We start from the raw sequence: 20,020 nt of genomic DNA, 5'->3' as shown, positions 1-20,020 counted from the left end.
GTTGAGCTCGCAGAGTAGAGGTGGTAGAGCAGCTTGTAGAGTAGAGGTCTCTTATGTCATGTATACACAAGACCTGAGGCAACAAGACCTGATCTCGAATTGTTAGAGAAATCTGGGTTGGAAACACGATCAGGTCCCAAGAACAAAGGAACAAGATGCAAGGACTGTGATGGCAGCACAGGTGTTAAGGGATTAAACTGCGGAAAACCGACAGCCTGGGTCGGACTTTCCGGGAGACTGAATAACAACTGAACTCATACAACGGCAGTGAGAAAGAAGGAGGAGGATCAAGAGAAGACGGATGCGAACGAAGAACAAAACATTCAAACATTTGATGCGGCGTAAAAAAAAAAAAAAGTTTAGTATAATTGATGAATAACTGGACACTGATCAAAAGCACTCCCCTCCAATTTCTGTTAAAATCGTGAAATGACAGAACAGCCGTGTGCTTACCCCAGCGCTTGTAGTTCACAGTGTGGATGCTCTAGTCCAGCACAGAGTCGTTTCACCCCTGAATCCTGCAGGTCATTGTCTGACAGCTCCAGCTCTCTCAGGTTAGAGTGGGGAGACATCAGGACTGAGGCCAGATCTGCACAGCAGCCCTCTGTCAGACCACATGCAATAAGACTATAGGAGAGAAGAACATAAAATACTGGAGATATCTGCAGCGTTCCTTAAAATTTGAGATTTGCTGATCAGTACTCTCAGTACTCAAGTGACTTCACTCTGTATGTGTGTGTGTGTGTGTGTGTGTGGAGGGAAATGGGAGTATTTGTTGTTATTTTACTGTTTTCTCTATTTGCAGCATTATATTGCATTACATTGTTTACTCTAACTTGAAACACGCCCCCGGGCCCCTAAAGAAAAGAAAAAAAAATTCTACTTTTCTACTGTCTACTACAAGTTTTCCTTTTACCGGTCATAGGTTTGCATGATCCTCACTAATTAAGTGTTTCTAGGCCAATAACCAAGAGTTTCAACTGATGGAGCAGTTCTGTAGAATGTAACTGAGTTGTAACTATCTTAGAATCCTTTAGGCTTCAATCTTTGAGTTCCATTGGTCTTGTATGAGGAAGGAACTGAGACTTTAAAACCACAGTTTGGCAGTGGCATTGCCACAAGCAGCGAAGCCATTAGTTTAACTACTTTCCCCAGTAAAATATGTTAACTGATTTATGTTGTACTGACGAGAAACCAAGGAACAGGAAGGAGCAGGACATGACCTCTTGTCTTTGTTTTTAAAAATGCTCATGGTTTTGGTTCTCCATATCGGCATCAGTTTAACAACCAATGAGTGGCAAACAGCAAATCAATCAAAGAGGCTCCACAGGGTGTCTGTGTTGTGCTTTGTGGAACCAGCAAATCCGGACTGTCTGTCTTTTCCAGTGGAGGAGGAAAAGACTGGAAAAAGACTGCCAATTGACACTGTCTAAAATGTGGTTCAAAACAAATGTTGCACTTGCAATAATTATTAACTGTATAGACAGGACAATAGAAATCAAATGTACAGGGTTCAAACAGGTAGATGTGAATTTTTTTTTTAAAGAAATTAACAGTGTACCCACAGTTACCTTTACAACTGTACTGTAGTATGTATATAAAGTATACATGCTATTATATATGTATATCATGTATCATTACAATAGTGCTAACATAACTATAGGTATGCAAAGGTGCTGTTCCTTGTGCATGAATGAGTACCTTTCAGTGTCTGTTAGCAACTCTTATATATGATATAGCTACTTTTATGTTACATGTGTTATTGAACCTTCTCAGTGACCACACAAGAAATTTGGTTTAACTAACACTCACTAACTAACATTCATATAAACTAACTAACTAACACTCATATCAATGTTTAAATTTATTTTTTATTGTGTGTTTTCCCTGCAAAACAAAACAAAACAACAAAAGCAAAACAAAAACAAAAACAAAAGAAAACAAGTGTTCCAAACAAACATACATACAACTCACCTGAGTTTTTCCAGTGAGCAGTTTGGATTTTTCAGTCCAGAACACAGCAGTCTCACTCCTGAATCCTGTAGGCTGTTGTGTCCCAGCTCCAGCCCTCTCATGCCGGAGTGAGGACACTGAAGAACTGAGGCCAGATATTCACAGCAGCTCTCTGTGAGTACACAGTCTTTCAGCCTGTGAACGGGAGAGAACAGAACACACACACACACACACGCTGAGTCTCTCTCTCTTATACATAATAGAGAGATGCTTACACTTTAATGTCTTTACTTACATATTACACATTTATAACATGTATAACGTGTATAATAAGTTCAACATTGTTTTCATTTTCATATGTCACGTGAGTAAATGTGACAAAAACAAGCGTGAACTTTGCTGCTGGTCTCACACTCTTATACGGAGTTGTAACGTTTTGTTTTTAGTGTTTTTGTTTTTGTTTAGTTTCTAATGGCATATGGGGATATAGACAGTTAGGAAAGCAGCATTTGCATTTTGTGATTAGTAACACAGTTGTAAATCATTGCTTAGTAAATCACTGTATATATTGTATATAGCTGTAAATGTGGTTACTGGGCAGTGAAAATGGAGTCAAAGTGGAGCTATAACTGAGGAACACGGCCAGTTCAATATTGTTTTCATTTTCATAGTTCAGACATGAATCTTCTGAAATACAATATCTGTGAACCCTATCACCAGTCTATGCGTGTAACATTCTCATCTAAGAATGATCTAAAATGGGAAACAAGGCTCAGAGCAGTACATTTTAAATTTGTTCAGTAGGAACTGCAAAGCAATTCTTGTTGAGCCTCTCTCTCTCTTTCTCTTACACACACACACACACACACACACACACACACAGAGACACACCTGAGTTTCTCCAGTTTACAGTGTGGATGCTCCAGTCCAGTGCAGAGCTGTTTCACTCCTAAATCTGTCAGGTTGTTGTAGCTAAGATCCAGATCTCTCAGGGGGGAGTTCATTGACTGGAGAGCTGATCCCAGAGTAACACAGGATTCAGCTGAGAGATCACAGCCAACCATTCTGTAAATAATGAAATCAAAGATTTATGCAGTTCACAGTACACTCACTTTGGGTGCCTTTGGACGCCCGCTGATTTTGACCTGGAAAGGGGCAGGGACAGTAATGATTTTTTTTTTGTAATCTTTGTAAGGGGCACTGAATCGAAGGGGGAAGGGGTGCCATGTTGTAGCCCACTTGCTCAAAAACATAAAATCAAAGGTCAAGCATTGGAAAGGCTGCAGCCCTCAAGTATTCCCTCAAAAATCCCTGCTGCCATGTCTGAAATTATTTCAAGATAGTCCAAAAGGTTTATACTGCGAGATGATGCTGAAAGGAAAGTAGGGGCTATTTTCCAATTAAACCACAAGTAACTGCCAAACTGAAGGAAACACCAATTTGAAGTGTGGCCAGAGCTATAATGCTTTGGTCCACAATCACCCAGCAGAACAGCAAAGACTGTAAAAGTGTCAGGATATCCTCTGGAGAAAAAAAGTGACGACCGGTCAATTTTTCGTGATATTCCATCATTTGCTTTTTTCAGAACGGTGACGGTAAACACCGGCTCAGACACGACCTCTGAATCAGTTGACATCTGGTGACATGCGTACACACTGCTCATGGTTTATATCATTTCATTGCCTCTAAAACCGTTCAGTGACCAGTCACACCTTGTGGATGATAACATGGTCACACTGGAAATGCTTCACTATAGGGTGAGAATGATTTATCGTAATGACTTTGCATTCACTAGCATCAACCTTGCTTCCTAAGGACAAACTGGACTTACATGTAAGATGCGACAAAGGAATCCTACAGTATTAATAAAGTATTCGTATTCATATTCTAGGACTGATTTAATGATTTCTGGATTTGCCTTTCCAATAATATATAATTTTATCATTTGCCGTGATCTGAGTTCTGAAGTTTCAGTGCTCCCTTGTGCTTGAAAACATCATGCAAATGAAGCCAAAACAGAACGCATAAAATGTAATGTTTTGTTTTTAAAGTTCATTTTAGGGGTTCATATCCTGCGAGGAAAGTAATCTTTTGGGAAAATTTCCATGTCTATCAATATTTGAATGGACATAAATAAAATCTCTTCATTTCTCAATCACTTTGCCTGCACTGCCTGTGTCTTTCGTGTGATTGTCCACAGCAGCGATTCTCAACGCCAGTCCTGAGGGCCCCCTGTCTTGCACGGCTTTGTTTGAGCTCAGGAAAGACACACCCTACACAGCACCAGTCAAAAACACATACACATGTATACATATCCACCTCTATACAGACGCAGAATTATCCAAGGAACACAATTTCTTTGCAACTGTTCACTGTGGAAAGACTGTAAAGAATTGTCGGTTAAAAAATAAAATTATGGGCGCATTCTTTTACAAGGTGATTGCACCATTTTACAAATGTAATAAATATAATGTAATGTCTTGCATGGGCTATTAATTTAGTGTTGGACACTAATTTAACATTAATTAAGAGCTGAACGTACATTAAAAGATAATATTCACCTAAGTTTCTGTAGTTTACAGTTCTGATTCATCAGTCCAGAGGAAAGGAGCTTCACTCCTGAATCAGTCAGGTTGTTGTAGCTGAGATCCAGCTCTCTCAGGGCTGAGTTCACTGTTTTGAGAGCTGAGGCCACACTTACGCAGGATTCAGGTGAAAGATCACAGTGCACCAGTCTAGAGAGCATTTAAGACAACCAAACCACAACAAGAACCGTTAGAAAACGACTTTATAGACGACCGACTCAGGGTTCAGGGGTAAAACACATAACTAACCTGGCCCTCCTGCAGGTCCGAAGAACTGGGAGAAGCCTCTGCTGACCTGCTGCTGATGTTTTGTACATCCTCAGGTCAAACTCATCCAGCACCTCCTCTGACATCAGTAACATATAGGCCAGAGCTGAACACTGGTTTGGCTCCAGTTCTTCATCTGAGGGACTGGCTGATGTAAAAACACTCTGAATTTCCTCTACCAGAGAGTTGTCATTCATTTCGTTCAGACAGTGAAACAGATTAATGATCCTTTCGGCGGACGATTCCTCTCTAATCTTCCCCTTGATGTACTCAGCTGTCTCTGTGGGTCTGTACCTTCGCGTTTCGAAAATGCTTTCTGTCATTAGTTCTTGCAGAAGAGACTGGTTGGAGTCCAGGGAGAGGCCGAGAAGGAAGCGGAGGAAAAGATCCAGGTGACCATTCTTACTCTGCAGGGCTTTGTCCACTGCACTCTGATGTAAGGGATACAGCGACGATTGCTGATTAGATAAATCTGAATTTTTCTTTTCGATTTTATGACTGACAAGCTCGCGTTCAACAGCAGGGAGAAAATACTCATTAAAAAAATGTTCATCTTTGTGGGACTGGTCCTCATTCGGATCATAATTATTAGAATAGAGATGATCATAATCATAGCTGTCATCATAGAGATCACCATAGTAGCCATCACCATCATCATAGAGATCACCATAGTAGCCATCATTCACATCATAGTCATCACCATAGTAGTCATCATTCACATCATAGTCATCACCATAGTCCATACTTAGTCCATACATCACAGATGGTCCATACTTAGAGTCCTCAGACAGACCTTTTTCATTTTCTGCTTGCGTCTTTCTTTCAGTGTCATTCCGCAGGGTTTTAGACTCTTCAGTCTCACATAATTCAGGCAGCGTTAATCTGACCTCATGTTCTGGTTCCTCTGTGTCAACAACGTTCTTATTTTCATTCACACATGAAACATGTGCATACACTGCAGCCAGATGCTCCTGAATGGTCAGATGTACAAAGGAGAAGACCTTTTCTCTGTGCAATCCCAACTCCTCTCTAAAGATCTCTGTGCACACTGAAGAGTACTCTGAAGCTTCACCAACGTCAATGCCACACTCTCTCAGGTCCTCCTCATAGAATATCAGATTACCCCTCTGGAGCTGCTGGAAAGCCAGTTTTCCCAGTTTCAGAATCATCTCTCTGTCTGATTCGCACAGCTTCTTTGGGTTTTCTGCTGTGGCTCCATGGTACTTCTTATTCTTCAGACTTATCTGAATGAGGAGGAAGTGCGTGTACATTTCAGTCAGAGTTTTGGGTATTTCACCTTCGCCTGCATCACTCATCACATTCTCAAGCACAGTGGCTGAAAGCCAACAGAAGACTGGAATGTGACACATGATGTGGAGGCTCCTTGATGACCTGATGTGTGTGATGATTCTGTTGGCTAAGCTCTGATCACTGATTCTCTTCCTGAAGTACTCCTCCTTCTGAGGCTCATTAAACCCACGGATCTCTGTGACCTGCTGGATGTATTCAGGAGGGATCTGATTGGCTGCTGCCGGTCGGGAGGTTATCCAGAGGAGGGCAGAGGGAAGCAGATTTCCCTTGATGAGGTTTGTCAGCAGCACATCCACAGAGGTCGACTTTGTCACATCACAGCAAATCTCTGTGTTCTGGAAATCTAGAGGGAATCGACACTCATCCAGACCATCAAAAATTAAGAGCATTTTGACTTGTTCATCTTCAATGTTTTTTATCTCTTTCAGCTCTGGAGCATAGTGTTGAAGAAGTTGGATGAGGCTGCAGTTCTCTTTGTTCAGGTTAAGATCCCTGAAAGGTAGAGGGACAATGACCATAATATCTTGATTGGCTTCTCCTTCAGCCCAGTCAAGAATGAACTTCTGCACAGAGACAGTCTTTCCAATTCCAGCTATCCCTTTTGTCAGCACTGTTCTGATTTGTTTTCTCCGCCCAGGAGGTGTTTTGAATATGTTGTTACATTTGATTGGAGTCTCCTGAGTGATTTGTCTCTTCGAGGTCATCTCCATCTGTCTGACCTCATGTTCATTATTGACCTCTCCACTTCCACCCTCTGTGATGTAGAGCTCTGTGTAGATCTCATGCAGCAAAGTTAGCTTTCCTTGTGAGTTTAATCCTTCGTGTATGCGTTGAAAAATTTGTATTAGCTTTTCTTTGATGAATACGTTGAGTTCTTTCCAATGATGAGCTAAGAAAAAAAGATGAGATCTTAATTACTAATTAATGACTAATGTTTCTCACTGCTTTTCACTCTATCAAAGGTATTAACTGAGGAAACTGGTTTTCTGTGAATATAAGTTGTCTTGCGATCTGATGGTTTGTTTGATTACACTGCCTTTATCAACATAAAACTATTGCTGATGTGCAGCAGATTAATAAATATGATTTTTCAGCCTCTGCTTACACATATCATACTGGGTGAGATCCCCTGTCTGGTCACTGGCTGTTATCTCACTGATGGGACACAAAGAAGATACATTCAAATACAGCACGACGATTCAGATTACAACATAATTTAACTTCACACCTTTTTTAAATTTGATGTTCATGCTCCTAAGACGTGAATATGTTTATAGATATTTGTGTTTGTTGTTTCTTAGATTGCAGACCTGTTGTCACTGTCCTGGGGTTCTTGGTTGAAGTTTAGAGGTTGAGGCATTGATACATCACTCTTCATAGACACGCGGGACGATGTAGGACACTCTGGTTTTGTTTGCCTCTCTCTGCGGGTTAAAGATGGAGATTAACTCAGATGATTATCAGCTGTAATGTATCAATATCTCACAGTCCTCAGTCATCATTTGAATCACCCCTAATGCCATTTTTAGTGGTACTTTACATGTTCTTGTCACTTACTCTGTATGAACTATAAATTACAGTATATTCTGGCTCTCTCTGTACTCTGTTAATACGAATTTTGTTCATCTACACCACACACAGTTTTTCTTTGTTTGTTCTTTCATTTTGGTTTGGGTTTTTTTTGCACTCTACAAATATCTATGTTTTCAAATTTTGTCTTTTAAATATGGTCCAGACCTGTTGTCACTGTCCTGGGGTTCTTGGTTGAAGTTTAGAGGTTGAGGCATTGATACATCACTCTTCATAGACACACAGGACGATGTAGGACACTCTGGTTTTGTCTGCTCATCTCTGTTGGTAAAACATGGAGACAAACTCAAATATTTATGAGCTGTAATGTATAAATATCTCACAGTCCCCAGGGATCATTTGAGTAATGAACGACTCAGAGGCATTTTTAGTTGTTTTTTCATTCATATTACCCTTAATGTCACTTATACTAAATGAACAATAAAATTACAAAATATTTATGGCCAAGCCTGTGCTCCTTCTATATTGATGTTATTCATCTCCATCAGACAGTTTTGGGGTTTTTTTTGCTTTGTTTTTGTGGCAGTCCACCACTTTCTTAGATCTTAATATTTGTCTTTTAAATATGGTCCAGACCTTCTGTCACTTTTCTGGGGTTCTTGGTTGAAGTTTAGAGGTTGAGGCATTGATACATCACTCTTCATAGACACGCGTGACAATGTAGGAGACTCTGGTTTTGTTTGCCTCTCTCTGTGGGTTAAAGATGGAGATGAACTTAAATGATTATCAGCTGTAATGTATCAATATCTCACAGTCCTCAGTCATCATTTGAATCTCCCCCGGTGCCATTTTTAGTGGCACTCTTTCTGTACTCTGTTCATCTACACCATACACAGTATTTCTTTGTTGTTTTTTGTTTGTTTGTTTTGTTGTATTTTTATTAATCTATTTGTTTGTTTGTTTGTTTGTTTGTGCACTCTACAATTAGATCTGTTTTCAAATTTTGCCTTTTGAATACAGTCCAGACCTGTTGTCACTGTCTAGGGGTTCTTGGTTCTTGAAGTTTAGCGGTTGAGGCATTGATGCATCACTCTTAAGAGAAACACAAGACGGTGTAGGAGACTGTGGTCTCATCTGCTCCTCTCTGTAGTTAAAAGATGGAGAGTTTACCTTCACTTTAACCGCAACCATGTGGATTGTTCTGCACATACAAACGTGTGCACATACACATTCATTTGCACAGAATCACTCAAAACCATATACCCACAATCAAAATTATGACATCAGCTTTGCATTTTGTTACATCGGTGTGATTAGAATTTTCTGCATTGTGCCAACGGAGAAAAAGCAAACATGTAAACTGGATGAGAATAAGTACTATTAATTGTGGCAGAATATTGCTGATAAACCAAAAAGTACCTGTTCCTAATTCTTTACAGGGAGACAATTCTTGGCCAGACAGGAAAAACTAAAGTTTGGTGCAGAGAGTAAATCAGTAAATCTGACACAGAATGTTTATGATGTGAGGTTGATGGGTGTATTTCTTACATAAAGTATGTTGTTCAGCTCAGTTCAAGTCAAAGGAGTGATTAAAGTTTTGAATTATTGGTATGAGTCACTCTAACGAGGGCAAGCAAACTACAACTTTCAAGAGGAACAAATTTCTCACCTTTTAAAGTCTGTGTTCTCCTTCTTAGGGTTAGTGCCTCCCTCCTCATAATCTTTGAGGTAATCCCTTTTAAATGGAGTACCTCCCTTTTTATCCTCCGTAGAAAGACTCATATTAGAGCTAGTATCTTCTTCCTCACACTCTCTAGAAACGCTCAGTTTTGAGGTAGCACCTCAACTCCCACAATGCACCACTCTCCAGAGAAACCTATTTACAGGAGTAGATCTGTAAAGAAACAAAACTCTTGTCTTGTTAAGCAAGCTGTGGACATTTTCCCTTCTCACGTATATGCGGAGTGTGAATGCAGAACATACATAAATCAAGGGATGCAGTAATCCCTTATGAAATGTTTAGTAACACGCACAAACCCAGAATAACGCATCAGATGAATGAACAGATGAATGTCTATGAACTATCTGAAGCTGAAACTAATGCTTGGTCAGCTTTAAATCTGTTGGTGATGCTAAGGAAGCTGAACAATAAGCCGTGGTCTAACGGTTAACAAACCAGGCTCGTGACCGAAGGGTTGCCGGTTCTATTCCCAGAACCGACAACCATGGCTGTGTGCCCCTGAGCAAGGCATGCTGCCCACTGCTCCTGTGTCTGGAGTGTGTGTTCACTACTGGTGGGTTAAATGCAGAGGACAAATTCACTGTTCACACTGTGTGTGTGATCATGGAGATTTACATAAAAAAAATGTACTCTACTGTAGATGACATTTTTCAAATATGGACTCATTAAAAAAAAATAAACAAACAAACAAAAGAAAAACCACAAATCGACTATCACCAAAATCAGTGCTAACAGTACAATTATCATGCAGGAATAATCTCAAAAATAATTGTAATTCATCTGTGGAGCAAGGCACACTTCCATCATAACCCTCAGATTCACTACAAATGCACTTTGATCTGCCAGTGTCTGAAATTAAGGCACTGTATTCAAGTTTTGGATAAATTAAGAGAAAAAAAATACAGCTGTCAAATGTGATCTGACCCTGATGCAATATTTGATATCAGTCAATTCAACTCAGCTCTGAAGCTTTTAAAATGACATTCTTACTCCAAAGACCTTTGACCTTTGACTTGATTTGATTTCTTTGAAAATATTTTAAAATGATTTTAACATTACTTTGCTGGCTACGTTATTCTCAATCACTTACAAATCAATCGATACTAAATGTTTCTTATTATTTATTTTAAATACTAGTCATCGAATATTATGGAAGCCCGTTCCCGCCACTTAAAAGAAAAAATAAACAGATCGCAACTCGTTATTTAGAGATATCATCTCGTTATTTACAGATAGCATCTCATTGTTTAGAGATAATATCTCGAAGTAATGAGATACTATCTGTAAATAACGACATACTATCTCATTACTTCGAGATAGTATCTCATTATTTCGAGGGAGCAGGCTAATTCGAAACTGAGGTGTTTCTGATCTCTGGCGCTCAGTCTACAATAGCAGAGGAGACTAGTGAACAATTAACCTAGAACAATAATGAATTCAATCATTGAAAGCTATTTTAGACGTGGATACACAAATCGTGAAATTCTACGGCTTTTAGATGACATGCATAATATCTTTCTGTCAAGCTTTCTGTTGTCTGTGGTAACTGACTGACTAGATATACAATCTCAAATCAATGAGATACTATCTCTAAATATATAACGACATATAATCTCTAAATAATGAGTTACTATGAGTAAATAACGAAATGGAGTCTCAAAATAGCGAGTTGCAATCTGTTTTTTTTTTTTAAGTGGAGTCTCAAAATAGAAAGTTGCGATCTGTTTTTTTTTTTTAAGTGGCGGGAACGGGCTTCCATCTCACGCCTTCCTCGTGTATGGCAATGAAATTCGAACGCAGGCAATTGCCCATAAACCTCATAATATTGTGTTCAGTCGATTTTGTTTATGTCCCAACCTGTCTGTGTTGCTGCATCATGCATAAATTTGGTGAAGCAAACCCTCAAGTGTTAACGAATTATCTTTCACATACAATTAAACCTCACGCTACTTGCACCTTCAAAATTCGAAACCTTCATGCAAAAGCATTCTAAATAATAAAATTAATTCACGAATTCATCAGTTTAATCAATAACCACTCTGACTCAATCTTGCCACACATACGTTTAGTCACTATTTTGCCACTATTTTGTGCAGTGACCCCTCAGATGAAATGCATTTAACAGTGTAAAACCATGCCAAATTCAGCTTTCATCCCATTTTGTATAGAGTCTGCTGAAACTGCATGATGTATGGCTTCCACGACATTTACGCCTAGATTACAGCCTTCATATCATAGATTTTCTCATTGTTCAGAGCGGAGAATCAGAATCTTTTAATAGACAGCGTGTGCCTAACGCTCTCGTTTGTGGACTCAACACAAACAAGCACGTTGTGATTTATGTTTTCTGTTGTTTAAATTATATGGATACCGTAAAAATCCATTATCACCCATTTATATTTCTTACCTACCGTTTCTTTTGCGATTACACATCAGCCAAACCAAAAGCCGAAAAACTTTACTTAAAGTCTGCTTCTTCTATTTCTCGTTTTTAGATGCAGAAATGTTTCGATTTTATAAGTTTCGTTTGTCAGACATGTGATATCACAGGGAGTGTGCGACTGGGAGGGTCCTACTCAGTTAAAGTAGTCTGACTGGACAGTGGTCTAGCACAACAGGAAAAGTGTTTAGCAGGTTACTTCTTTTGTTAGCGCTCTCGTGCGGATGATAAAATGTGTCCTCTTACGTAAATTTTCACGCCTTAGAGTAAAGCAATTAGTGTTGGAGTCTGAGTGTAACTGAGAGGATCCAATCTATTGACACTGTAACCACTATCACTCAGTTCCCTTGTGGGTGAAATTCTCAGCCTGGGCCGAATGAGACTGAGTCCCAACGCTACACGATACCTGTTCTGTGACAAAAACAACAGAACTCTAACAATGAGTCAGATGCAGTGTAAGTTTATTGTATAGTTCAAAAGACATACAACAAACTGAGTCAGGTCCCGGGGAGTGACTGACGCCTTCTCACAAAGCACCGGTTTTTATACACGTTTTCTCAAAAAAAAAAAAAAAATACACATTACTTTGTCTCTTTGTCTGTGGGGCACCTCTGCCAGCCCATCTTCACAGACCCCTCTCATCGCTGGTTTATGTCACTTTATTATTGTTTAGTTCTTTTAAGTTTACCATACGTCGCCACCAATATTTACTGCCCTGCTAAGTGGTGGAGTAAGATATATCACAAACCTGGAATATTTCACCTTCTCCATATATTATGACTGACCACAACACTCTGGCAGAGGCGCCGTTCTTTTCCCATATATTATGACTGACCACAACACTCTGGCAGAGGCGCCGACTTTATCTCACATGCTGTCCCCTAAAGGGCCACACAGGTCTCTTCTTTCTGAACAAAGAGAACTTGATGTTTCTTGCAATACAAAGGATTGTATAGTTATAGCTGTTAATATAAACGATTACACTGATTCACTCCTATAATAACGAATACATTATTGTTACATCGTTTATCATGGTTACTACAGTGGTTATCTTAAAGGAGAGTAATATTTCTCCAACACCCTGACAGAATATGACTGTGATAAGGCAGGAAACACAGTGTATTCACAGGAACCTGTTTGCAGCGAAAAAACCCAAGGAGGCTCAAGGGAAGTGTAGAGTAGTTAGTTTAATGAAACTTCCAGAGCCAAGTCACAAGGCAGTCAGGGTTCAGTACCTTTTAACTGATGGCGAAGTAATGAGCTGTCACAAACCAGTAAAGTAATTAAATAACATTAGTGAAGTGAAGATAAGTGAGATGAACATAAGTGAATTTTTTTTATTTTATTATATTATATTTTGTAAAAGTTTCAAGTTTTAGCTGTCACATGCCAAGGTACAGTGTGCAGTAGCAGTGAAATGCTGGTCAGCAGCAGGGCAGACTGTGCAAAACTCACAATAGGAAAAATAAATATAATTTAAAGAAATAACTGAAGGAAGAAAGAAAAGCTACACAGACAGCTAGATCAGAAGTATACCACACTGCAGGATAAATGACTGAGATACCAGTTAGGATACAGGATGATTGTAGAATACAGGGTGGTGACTGTAGACATACATCATTATACTGCTGTATATTGTGTATAATGCTGTATAAAATAAAGCAAGATACAGTGTTATGATATATATCATAATTTGAAGGAAAGAAGAAACTGATAATATTTCTCCAAGGTTTATATTTGGGCTAAAATCCAATAGGCTGGTGCCAACTGTCCTGTGCCCATGCAATTGATCACAGTGAAAGATGCAATTAAGTCAGTTTCTTAATGGCTTGACACACCTAGTTCTGGTACATCACATAAGAATAGTGCTGGTGACATCTTTGTTCAGTCACGCCTCTTCTGTTGGATACAATGGAAGTACCAACAATACAGCAAAAAATAATAATAATAATAACAATTAATGCTAAATCAGTGCTTAATGCTTCATTAATCTAGTTTAAGTGAAGAAACTACTCTTGCCTGGACGTCTGATTTAATGAGCTGTATGATAGACTGTTTCTGAAAGTGCTGTAATTTTCATATGGTTTATTTATATTCATTGCTTGGAGAGAGAGAGAGAGAGAGAGAGAGAGAGAACTCATGCTGCATTTCCTCTGTGATCTTAATCCATTTCAGGGCTCCAATTCAGATGACACAGAGCCACTGTAGAGTCATAGTAAACACCAAACCCTGTGTAGAGGGGTTCAGTAAATGCGGTGTGGACTGTGTACAGGAGAGTCAGTGTGTCACTGTTGACAGCATAGAAGGACAGAGAGCCAGCACGCCAGTCTAGATACACTCCCAATCCGGTGGATGGGCACTGATGAGAGATTACATTAATTCTCTTGCCATTGTGATGTAAGAGAAATCTATTCCTCTGACACATCAACATGTATGACTGGTTATTGGCTCCCATAAATCCTGCCTTACTGGCACTCTTATTTACAAATCCAAGGCATATACTTTGTCCACTCCATTCCAATTCCCAGTAACAGTGCTCAGTCAGACCCTCTGTACACAGAACTTCAGGATAATCCTCAAATCTCTCAGGACCAGCAGGATATGGCTGCTCTACTGGAGTCCGGGTTGCTCTCCTGTTTCCCTCAGACAAAGAGAGGCTTCTGTGTGCTGTGTTGTGGTTCAGTGTTAGTTGACAGGCATCTGTAGACAAGAGAGAAATTACTATTACCAAATCGTCATGTTTAACGTTTGCTGTGGTCATAAAACATTAATATTACTGAAGTGCACATGTAAAGATGGATAGAAAGACATGATAGAAGAGAGGCAGGCAGAGCATCTGAACGTCATATCAGTTTATTTGCTTTTAAGAAATGATGAGATTCTGGTTAGATACTCTCTCTCCATCTCTTTTCATCAGTTTTCAGTATCTGAATTTAAATAAATATTTTAACTGGAGTCAACCAGACATACATTTCCTCAGTCCACGTTTCATCCTGCATTCTCCACCATGGTGAAATCTGTAGGAAAATAAGAACAGACAGACTGAGTGGGAGCACACACTCTAAATAACAGTGTATCACTGGGAGAGTTCTTCACACTCACTCCAGGTTCTCCAGTTTACAGTGTGGATCCTCCAGCAGAGCAGAAAGCTGCTTCCCTCCTGAGTCTCCTGGATGATTGTAGCTCAGATCCAGGTCTCGCAGGTGTGAGGGGTTTAATCTGAGGGCTGAGGCCAGAGAACCACAGCCCTCCTTTGTGATTAGACAGCCAGCCAACCTACAGAGACAATAAGACAACAGTTCAGTTCAGCGTCTGGGTTGGACCTGGCAGGTGTAATGATGGTTGAACTCATAGAGGAGAGACAACAAAGAGAGAGGTGCATGTGGGGAAAGACATTGTTTTTTTATTTAGAATTTCTCCCAAATGCACAGGCTCTTGTGTAGCAAAGATTATTAAATTAAGAAATGTAAGTGTCCACAGGCATTTATATTCATACTGCAGTTTCTCCAGTTTGCAGTGTGGAACCCCCAGTCCATCAGAGAGCAGCTTCACTCCTGAATCCTGCAGGTCATTGTCTGTCAGTTCCAGCTCCGTCAGGTTAGAGTGGGGAGACGTCAGGAACAAGGCCAGATCTGCACAGCAGCCCTGCGTGAGACCACACTCTCTCAGTCTGTGAAGACAAGGAGAAAGGGTCAGTATCAGGTCATTTTTCTTTACCCATCCTCTTTGTTTAAAATGGGTGACTCTCAACTGAAAATCAGAAAATGAACAATTGCAAGAGATCTCCAAACTCTTTTAACAATTAAACACAAACTGTGTGTTAAAGGTGAGAATTGTAATTATGATCCTGGACCACAGCAAGACTATAAACATGATTTCAGTGATCCATAACCAAAGAATACTATCTAATAAGATCCAATTAACTGTATGATGCACATTTGGGGAAAAGTGGATGAAACTGGATTTCAAATTGCACGTTGTGTTCAACATGCTGAAATCCGCTATTTTGACTGAAAGACCTTGGTTCAGGGTATGTTACGTGGCAGCATGTGCTCTGTCCTACACATATACAGCGAAATTTACTCACCTCAGGTTTGTCAGTTTAAAGGGTGAATTTATCAGCTCAGAGCAAAGTCTCTTCACTCCTGAATCAGTCAGGTTATTGTGGCTGAGATTCAGGTCTCTCAGAGGTGAGTTCACTGATGTAAGAACTGAGGCCACAGTTACACAGGATTCAGATGTGAGATTACAGGCGGACAGTCTGCAATAGAGAATGATCAAAGTTGCATTAGACTCCTGTTAAGTTTGTGGTGTTAAAATTAGTCTCCAGCAGATTCACATCAACATTCAATAGATGATGTGGTATCCAGATTGAAGAAAGGTTTATAAATGAGTAAAATGGGGTTAAAGAGGTTACGCACCCCAGTTTCCATAGTTTGCAGCATAGATTCAACAATCCATCCCAGAGCTGCTTCACACCCGAATCTGTCAGGTTATTGTGGCTCAGATCTAGCTCTCTCAGTGGTGAGTTTGGTCTTTTGAGAAACGAGGCCACAGTTTCACAGGACTGAGAAGAGAGATTGCAGCCAGACAGCATGTCATAGAGAATTAAGAAATTACTTGAATTCATGACACATTTATTTCATTTGTTTCGCTGTACTCCAGTGAAGATTCACGTTACAATGCCATGATTGTTGTTGTTGCTAATCTAAATTCATTTAGAAACCTAAATTTAGAAACCTAAATTCATTTTTGAAACCTAAAGAATCTACATATCCAATATTCTAATTATCCTGAGGGGCCGCAAAGTGGTACAGTGGGTAGTGCTGTCGCCTCACAGCAAGAGGGTCTCAGGTTTGATTCCCAGCCAGGGTCCTTTCTGTGTGGAGTTTGCATGTTCTCCCTGTGTCTGCGTGGGTTTCTTACCACAGTCCAAAGACATGCAGGTTAGGTGAATTGGAGACACTAAACTGCCCCTGTTTTCATTCCACTCTGTATTCTATACATTTTTAGTTTAATCTTTCAACTAATTTTGACATGAATTAACATTGGACATGATAAGCACAATAGTTGTGTCTAGTTGATAAAATCACAAAAGACCACCCTCCTCTAGGTCAAGTCATAATCTAAAAAAAACAAATATACACAAACATTGAAAACAGTTGGCAATCCTTTGCACAACACTTGTTGTTTGTCAAACATATAAAAGAACTTATAAAAGAACCTATCTATCTATCTATCTGTCTATCTATCTATTTAAGACGATTGAGACCGAATACCATCGTTTGTACCATCATTGAGCCTGAATTAAGAAGACTACTACCAAAAACAACCTTTTAACATCAAGAACACTGATGACAACAAGGTCAAGAAAAACATAACTGATACTATATTTACACTTTTCAGTGCTATTACAAAGACTTGGATGGTCTTTTATAAAGAAAAAAAAAAGCCACACAATGGATGCAACTTCAAATCCAGTGCTTACAAGACAGTAGCATGTATTTCTGTTTTTCCTATTAGCCTTAGAAGTTGAGATAGGAAAGTATGCTAATATTTAAGCTTTATTATACAGTGATCAAATGTCAACTCTTGTGTCGCCTCTTCAAAATGTAAAATCCCCGACTAACCTGACCTATTCAGCACATATGTGGTACATCAGGTTAAACATCACTTTGAGAACCCCCCCCCCCACACACTTTTTCATGACATGCCTTTTTATTTTCATAAAACACAGTGAAAGGGGACAATGTATTTACTATTTCATTATTTATTTGTTTAAATATTTAATTTATTTATTTATTATAGGGCATATAGTTTAAATGACATACAATTGATACAATGACATACAACTGATACAACTTCTGATCAAATCAAACTGAATAATCAAATTGAAACTGTAGCACTCACAAAGAATTAATATATTCCATTCAGCTTATTAAAATGTGGGAGAATGATTGAAGGACATACATTTTCATAGTATTATCTTCTTAACAAATGATCACATATCCTGTAACTGAAAATTTCAAGAAAATACAGTGTTGCATGCTAAAATCCTAATCTCTTCAGTGTACACTCATTTGTCAAGATAGGTTAACTACCCCTTCTTTGACTAAAAAATATGATCTAGACTGGGCAGTACATAAGGTTCAACAGAAAAGGATAAACATTTAAAACCACAGATCCAAAATCCAATCTATTAGAAAGCAAATGCAACTAGATCTAGACAGTTTCCTTTTTTTTTTACAGTGGCCTTCCCAAATTGTGTGTACTTTTCAGCAACACTTCAGCTGTCAAATGAGCATGTCATCCTTTCTTTATTTATTTAATTTATTTTCTAGGTAAACTGCAGAGAAATAACCTTGTCCTAAACAAAACTAAAATTGAGTAGTTCTAGGGGTTTGTATTGACATGAATAATGTTTTTGAATATTTTAAAAGTTCTGCAATATTTTTCCTCTGTCATACATGATGTCACACTCATCACACCAATACCCACAATGTAACAGATGGATAAATAATTTTGTAAAATATAGTAAACAGTGGGCAGAGTACAGCTGTTTTGAAGGTAAGAGTTTTGTAAGATAAAACAAGAGAAAGGAAAACAAATTGTAACAGAACATAAAGTTTTTTATCATTTTTTATCATGAATAAGTAAACACACAATAATGTTACCACGTAAAACAATAACTGGCCACAAGGGGGAGAGGGAACCCTGTGATTGACAGACACAGAGTGCAATAGGAAAGCAAGACACAAGGCACCAACAAATAAAAGATAAATGTATATAAGAAATAATGGAAAACTCAGGGCCTTTTCCACACTTGAACTACAAGGTCCCATACATATGGAGAATGTTGGTCAGTGTAGATGAATCATTTCAAAGTGCAAAAGAATGTGCGATGATAATCAAAAATTTCAGACTGCAAAAGAATGTGTAATGACAGTAAATAAAATGGCTTAGTGACCAGGGCTGATATAGCTAGTGAAATAAAGCAAAAACACATAAAAAGTACAGCACAGCAAAAACAGAGAGCAGAGCATCAGGCCTAATATTCAACTTCCCCCCACCACCCATCGGAAGAGTTGAAGAGCCTAATGGCTCTGGAGACAAAGGATCTCTTATGTCTGTCTGTTGAACAGCTCTGTGACAGCAACCTGCCACTGAATGTACTCCTCTGCTTTGTTATGGTGGTGTGCAGTGGGTGGAAGTCACTGCCCATGATAGCCAGCAGTCTGCACATTGTCCTTCTCTCTGCCACCATCACCAGAGAGTTCAGCTTCATACTGACCACAGAGCCAGCCCGCCTGACCAGCTTGTCGAGCCACATAGCATCTCTCTTCTTAATGCTACCTCCCCAGTACAACACAGCAAAGGAAAGAACACTAGCAGCCACAGACCGGCAAAAAATCTGCAGGAGTTTCCTACAGATGTTAAAGGATCCCAGCCTCCTCAAGAAATAGAGCCGGCTCAGCCCCTTCCTGTTAACATGGAATGTCCATGTTCTCTGACCAATCAAGTTTGTCATCCAGCTGCAGCCCAAGGTATTTATTGGTCCTGACCACTTCAATTGTCCTGTTTTTTTCTAATGGGGCAGTCTACATACTGATAGAAAGCAGTGAGCATGGAATCCAGGGTAATATGATTAAAATTGCCGGGTGTGGTGTTTGCAGCCGTGCGATGGTTGCATGTATGATGTCACACACCGTCCCTGCATCCACATGTGGAGGAACATCAACACAAACAGCAATGGTATGCAAGAACTCCCTGGGCATGTAGTGTGATCAGAGACTCATCGCCAGCAGTTCGATATCCCGACAGCAGATCGTCACCTTAACAGTCACATGCCCTGGATTACACCGTTCTGATGTTTATGAGCAGTGCGAGTCCCCCACCTTTGCTTTGCGATAGTTTAGCATCACTGTCAGCTCTCATGGTGGTGATTCCGAGGAGGTCCTCTGATTCCTAACCACAGCCGCTAGCTTGTTGGACTTGTTGGCCAGTGAGTTCAAATTCCACATAACCACTGAGGGAACAGACGGCTTATATCTCCTGCATTTTTCCATTTGCCTAGCCATTAGCTTAGTGCCAACTCTGCACCCTCTGTACCTGTGCCTCTGTTCCTCCAGAATGGGGTGTGTTGTGGCAGCGTGACCCTTTGTTCAGAGTGCAAGTAGCAAGTAGACAAAGTTT

At 39.6% G+C, this 20,020-nt stretch overlaps 1 protein-coding gene across 1 annotated transcript in view; it reads right to left on the bottom strand.

Annotated features, from left to right (window-relative positions):
* LOC115806445 (uncharacterized) overlaps positions 1-20,020 on the bottom strand; it is a 42,915-nt gene that overhangs the window by 1,181 nt on the left and 21,714 nt on the right. Inside the window, exons 11-21 of the mRNA XM_030767142.1 lie at positions 15,915-16,088; positions 15,324-15,497; positions 14,930-15,103; positions 14,798-14,844; positions 14,006-14,527; positions 5,668-7,005; positions 4,788-5,277; positions 4,515-4,688; positions 2,845-3,018; positions 1,975-2,148; positions 454-627 (exon numbers count right to left, since the gene is read on the bottom strand). Of these exons, the coding sequence (XP_030623002.1) occupies positions 454-627; positions 1,975-2,148; positions 2,845-3,018; positions 4,515-4,688; positions 4,788-5,277; positions 5,668-7,005; positions 14,006-14,527; positions 14,798-14,844; positions 14,930-15,103; positions 15,324-15,497; positions 15,915-16,088 (3,615 nt within the window). The remainder of the gene's footprint in view (positions 1-453; positions 628-1,974; positions 2,149-2,844; positions 3,019-4,514; positions 4,689-4,787; positions 5,278-5,667; positions 7,006-14,005; positions 14,528-14,797; positions 14,845-14,929; positions 15,104-15,323; positions 15,498-15,914; positions 16,089-20,020) is intronic.

Source organism: Chanos chanos, chromosome 3 (assembly GCF_902362185.1).
Source record: "Chanos chanos chromosome 3, fChaCha1.1, whole genome shotgun sequence".
NCBI lineage: Eukaryota > Metazoa > Chordata > Actinopteri > Gonorynchiformes > Chanidae > Chanos > Chanos chanos.
The sequence above is the reverse complement of the archived record's forward strand: the minus strand, read 5'-3'. Positions and strand labels throughout refer to the sequence as shown.